This window comes from Temnothorax curvispinosus, unplaced genomic scaffold, assembly GCF_003070985.1.
Source record: "Temnothorax curvispinosus isolate PA1 unplaced genomic scaffold, ASM307098v1 QBEX01002003.1, whole genome shotgun sequence".
In the NCBI taxonomy this organism is placed as follows: domain Eukaryota; kingdom Metazoa; phylum Arthropoda; class Insecta; order Hymenoptera; family Formicidae; genus Temnothorax; species Temnothorax curvispinosus.
The window spans coordinates 1-6391 of NW_020211783.1; the positions used below are offsets into that span (position 1 = coordinate 1).

The following is a 6391-nucleotide window of genomic DNA, read 5'->3' on the forward strand; positions in this document are numbered from 1 at the left end:
TGACATCTTCCGAGTGTTCTGACATTTTTTCTCTTGGTAAATTTTAATATATCAATGACTTCATTAATTTTTTGTAAGTCCCATAGTTTTTTAACTGTTTTCTGGGCATATTTTTCATTTAGCTGCAAATAATATTCTTCTTTATCTACCATGTTGCCTTTAAATAAAAAAAACTTTATTAGATTTGGGATTAAGATGGGATTAATACAGCATAAACATAATAACTAGCAGTTAATATACTTACAAAATACGTTTATCTTGTCTCTTAAATCGTTTTTTTATTGTGGCTGCAGAAATTTATATGTTTTAAGATATAAAATGCGATTTCTTTACTTGAATAGTATTCTAATGTCTATTATTCTCTTTCAGTCCTTGATATTTCATGCATGTAATAAATACCTGCATGATAATTACAAAGTAAGAATGTTTTTACTGTGTTTGCTGAAGGGAAGTACTTAGTAAATAACAACAAAAGAAAAATAAGTACTTACATACGGCTTTAAAATTGACGAATTTAAAGAGAACACCTCGCAGAACGACCGTAACATAACCTTACAAAACAAATACTGAAATGCACCAACGTTTATCTTATCCTTTAAGCCGTTTTTTTTATCGTGGCTGCAGAAATTTATATGTTTTGAGATATAAAATGCAATTTCTTGACTTAAATATTATTCTAATGTCTATTATTCTCTCCCAGTCCTTGATATTTCATGTAATAAATACCTGCATGATAATTACAAAATAAGAAAACTTTACTATGTTTGCTGGAGGGGTTAGTAAATAACAAAAAAAGAAAAATAAGTACTTACATATGGCTTCAAAATTGACGAATTTAAAGAAAACACTTCGCAGAACGACCGTAACATAACCTTACAAAACAGATAAGTACTGAAGTGCACCAATGCATGCTTCGCGGAATACCATTTGCCTAACAGCGGTTCAGTCAAATAGCATCTGCCTAGGAAAATAGCATTTGATTAGGTAAATAGCAAAAACAAATGGTAAAAGCTATTTGGCCAGACACTCCAGGCAGATAGCATTTGCCTAGTCAGAAGCTTTTTCCTAAAAAAAAAATCATTTGCCTACGACATAAATACATTACCTGAAAGAATCTGGTGTTGTTAGCAGCCACAGCGAAGCAAGCAATTGCGTACAAACAGGGATGCAAGGTTTATTACCAGTATCCAATGCCAAAATAGGTCCAAGATGATTTTCTAGCAGTGCAAATGTGCTAGGCAGCATACGATAATTTTTACGGAATTGTTTTGTATTAAATCTTGGGACTGTGTTTTCCACATAACCTTCAATTCGCACAGCTTTCTTCGACGGGCCACGTAGCCTTAGATGGGATTCCAATAAAAAAGCCTCGGCTAACTCGTCCTCCTCGTCATCACTTTCCAGCGTTGCACTGAACCAATAATCTGAACAGTTATTCGCTTGCATAAATAACCGTAAGAATGCGCAAGGATATGTCGCGAGCATGGTGGAAGGAAGTAAGGTGAGGCAATCCTCGTGACGAGTTTTGTTCTGTTCTGCGCAGCCCAGACATGGTGGGGGATCCGCACAGTTTTGGCCATCTTTTTTCGCTAACACGCATGGCAAGCACGCTTTGGTAAAAGTTGTTTACAGTTTACATCGTATATTTGAAAAAAGTGTTACTGTATTGTGATTGAATAATAAATGTGGATATATTGAAGGGTAATTCAATATTCAATTTTTCTTGTTTTTTAATAAATATATTATACGATGCATTACAATGTACTCTTTGCTTTCTGTTTTCTGTTCTTAACCTCTTTGCGATTATCTCGTATTTCGCAATTCTGTCGCGTAACGTGATATTTCTTGTCTCTTCTGAAGTTCGTCAATTTTTATCTTAGGCGACAGAGAACAAAAAACATTGCGTTACGCGACGGAATTGCGAAATACGAGATAATCGCAAAGAGGTTAAGAGCAGAAAACAGGAAGCAAAGAGCACATTATAGATTTGGTTTTAGTTTAACGACATACATTAGAATTTCATTTTTGATATTTCAGGATTGCAGAAAAGAATGCCACGCTGTCTGATTATAGGGTGTCAGAGCGGTACTGAAGGACGGAACAAAGCACCACATACAAAGATTAGTTTTTTTAGCTTTCCAAAGACAGACATTTGCAAAGAATGAAACATTGTAAAAACCAAAACATTAATACAAAAACAGGTCAGTTGAATCACAGTCCAAAAAAAATTATATTTAGAAGTTATCGTTTGCTTTTTTTGTTAACATAATTTTAAAATAAAAAAATATATTATTTTACAGGAAGAGTATGTTCCCTTCATTTTTTGCCAAGTGCCTATAAGGAACAATCTTGGGCACAACAGCAATTGCCTGAATCTTTTCGCCGTCTACCGCGTTTGAAAAAAGATGCTGTTCCAACTGAATATTTGGCATTGGATATTTCCGACGAAAATCGGAGAGTTCAGGATGAAAGGGACACCAATATTGTATTAACTCACTCAGAAACTCAGAGTTCTAGGTCTCCAGAAGAGTCTCAACAAGAAAACCTCAATGAGCAGAGTCAAAAATTGATACTTTTGTTACAGCAAGTAGAAGAATTAAAGAAAACGAATGAACAATTGAGGGAGGCTAATGAAAGATTGATGCAAAAGGTGATTACGACAGATAAACAGCTCAAGGAAAAAGACAAAATAATTGAGAAAATAGATAAATTGCTTGGAAAGAAAGATTGCTTGCACAAGAAACTTGGCGTGCAAGAAAGAAGAATATCCAAAGCTGAGAGTAAAAAAATGAAATACCAAAGAATATTGCAAAGTGTTTTCACACCAGGACAATTGAAAATACTCTCCAACGAAAATTTAAAAAAAACAACATGGTGTTCTGAAGATATTGCATCGGCCATATCTTTACGAAGCATTAGTCCCAAAGCTTATAGATTCGTTAGGAACAGTATGAAAATCCCTCTACCAGCTATGACAACCTTGAGAAATTGGGCCCGAAAGTTTGATGTTATGCCAGATATTTTAAATGACGTCCTAGCCATTATGAAAAACAAAGCTGGAAGCTTAACAGAATTAGAGAAATTGACAGTATTAACTTTTGATGAGGTTTACATCTCCAATGACGTGGCAATTAACAGGAAGGATGAAGAAGTTATTGGGCCTCATAAAACATGTTAATTTATCATGGCTAGAGGAGTTTTTGGTCGATGGAAACAGCCAGTGTTTTATGATTATGATAAAACAATGGACAAAGAAACTCTGGAGCAAGTGATCAAACAGCTTTTTGAATGTGGATTCATGGTAGTAGCTGCAGCATCAGATCTGGGAACAACAAACGCAAAGCTATGGAACAAATTGAATATTGGAACACGCAAAGATAAACATTGTTATTTTGAACACCCAAGTAACGATCAATACCGTATTTACGTTTTTTCTGACGCCCCCCATATGATAAAATTGGCACGAAATCACTTTGTGGATCATGGATTTCTTTATAATGGAATCCACATAACCAAGAATCTCTTGCATCTACTTTTGAGAACGACAGCAAATACAGATTTGAGAATAGCCCATAAGTTGACACAACATCATTTAGATATAAAAGGCCCTCAGCGTCAAAATGTGAAACTGGCTGCACAAGTATTTTCCAACAGCACAGCAAAAGCTATTTAATCTTGCGCTGGAAAAGGTCTTGCTGGTTTTGAAAATTGCTCTCCAGTAGTTCGTGTGCTGGAAATATTCAATAAGTGGTTCGACATTTTCAACAGTAGAACGATGTATGGAAAAAATCCAGAACTTCACGAATTCGGCGTTCAACTTGAATCTCAATGTCAAGTATTGCAAGAAATGGAAGAGTTCATCACTAACATGACTGTTTTCGGGAAGAAATCTATGCTTCCTTTTGAGAAGGGCATCGCACTGTGCTGTCGCTCGTTGCCAAGTTTATTTGCATATTTGAAAACAACCTATGGCCAAGAAAAAGTCCAATTTCTCATGACTTGCCGACTAAATCAAGATGGGCTGGAGAATATGTTCTCTTACCTCCGTGGTATGGGAGGATATAATGATCAACCCAATGCTATAGATTTACAAAATAGACTTCGGTGGTATGTTCTTGGGAAACACTCCACAGCTCTCTTTTCAGTTCGAGCAAACACCGTTCCAGATCCACTCGACTCAAGTTAGACGGAAGCACAAAATCCGTCGAAGAAAAATCCTTCATTTCTGCCTCACAACAAAATGAAGATAAACTTCTGATAAACAAGGGCTCGTTAGAATCTCCAAAAGATGATGGAGAAAAAGAAGACTGCGAAATAATGGAAAATGAGATGAGTAAGATGACGTATGTGGATGATAGCAATCCGATGGAAACTGACGATTGTAAATTACTGAAGCTTCCTGAAGGTTTCAAAGAATCCATTGAACCAGGCGATGATTTTGAAGGTGAATATTAGGCGCGTTCAGCAGACCAAGCCGCTCAGTCAAACGTGATTGACTTTTACTTTTAGAACCAACCAATCAACGCAGAGTGTTGATAAGACGAACTCAACACGCCTATTAAAGCAAAAATGAACAAACTTATGTCCTGCTATAACATTTCTATGGTAGAAGTACTACTATGCATGTTACTGGGACAAAAAGATTACATAAACAGAGAGAGAGAGAGAGAAAGAGAGAGAGAGAGAGAGTGCATCATCATTACTCTATTTATATCGTTAATAGCATCTGTCATTGGATTTAAAATTAATTGTACATAATTAAATGAAATTGACACGAATTTTTTTTTATCACTAGTTTCACATTTCTACGACTATGAGCCAACAGAAGAAGAAATGAATCTCGTCGAACAGGTCGAAAATGTCGACAAAATTGATGACCGGGAATGGATCTGCAATCAAGGCTTAAAATACATCGCGGGATATGTTGCCTATCGGTTTAGAGACAAGTATTCCGTTTTAGGTAATCCAACAAGAGATTTAGGATCGCTGGATAACTCGGAATATATAACGATGTTATCGAGAGGGGGTTTGATGTACCCCTCTGAAGAATTCATTAAGATAGCAAACATCATGGACAATGTATTTGAAGAATTTCACGGGGCAAATCAACTAAAACAAAAAACAAAACATATTTTTCAAAAAGTGGCAGATCTTGTAATGGAAACAAATGACTCCGTTCCTCGTGATGCACTTTTGTGTTTGGTGCGCACGAAAACGTACATCAAGCTCAGGAAATGGAACATGCAAATTCGAGAAGAAAATCGGTTTAAGAAAACAGCTAAAAAAAGTAGAAAAGAAAAAAAAATTAAAAAAATGTGTAATAAAACTGTTAACTAGCAATTAATGTTCTTTCCATAGAACTTCGAATGACGTCCCTATCCACTTTCATTGTTTTCTAATTTTTATATATTTTTCCCATAAACAGGTGATTTAGAATAAAATATCAAGAGGGGATTCATCTTTTGTAGGGCCAATTTTCAGTTTTTTTTTTTAAGGTATTCTACATTTTTGGCATTGGATTTCGGAAAAATATTTATTCATCTTTCAATAATAACATTCAACATTTTTTATTATTAAAAATTTTTGAAAATTGGTTGTGGAGAGAACCGTTGAGTGAAAGCCCAAAAGAAACGCCGCCAGTTATAAAATTTCATCCTTTTTTTAACTACTTTATTGCTATAAATCACAATTTTCAATAAAACATCCTGATTCTAGTCAATGACATAGCCAAATAAATTCTGAAAATATTAAAAAAAAAGGTAAATCGGTTAGTGATAATAATCGTTTTCTAATTAATTTCCTTCAATCAGCCTGATTCATTATCATTAATTGCAATTGGGTCAATAAAAAAAAGGTACAGTAAGGATTCAAACCCGAGTCAAAAATATACAAAGCAGAATACTTGCCGCTACACCACTGACCATTTCTGAAACTATCTTTTGTGACATGATTTATATTCATTAGCAATACTTGTTGACTAGCATAGTTTCGATTTTATTCATCAATTACGAACGCTTATTACTCGTCGATAGTCTTTTTTTCATAAGTTTGATTTATAATTTTTCCAAAATGACTTGTTTATCGGTAAAAAAATATGTTTCCTCCAAAATTGATGCCATAGAAAAATATGGTTTCCTTTATGGAAGCTCGTTTTTGTGATATTATTTCCATTCGTTATGAAAAATTAATAATTTTTCGGTAACTATGACTGAGAGATTTTCCTATCCATTTCTATTTGTTTGAATGACCGCTAGTAATGGCCGACAACTGTGCGGCGTTCTCTATTGGCTGTGAAACTCATGATGCGCATTGCCTCACCTTATTTCCTTCCACCATGGTCGCGAGCCTGCGAACTTACCCCTAATTAGCCCGCTATCGCGCCGAAGGGCCG

The 6391-nt window shown here is 35.2% G+C and overlaps 1 protein-coding gene across 1 annotated transcript; it reads left to right on the forward strand.

Moving 5' to 3' along the window:
• Positions 1 to 1483: 1483 nt before the first annotated feature.
• On the forward strand, positions 1484 to 3178 carry LOC112468782 (synaptonemal complex protein 1-like). Its single transcript, XM_025038129.1, has 2 exons — positions 1484 to 1496; positions 2301 to 3178. The coding sequence occupies exons 1-2, from the start codon at positions 1484 to 1486 to the stop codon at positions 3176 to 3178; spliced, it is 891 nt and encodes a 296-aa protein (XP_024893897.1).
• Positions 3179 to 6391: the final 3213 nt, after the last annotated feature.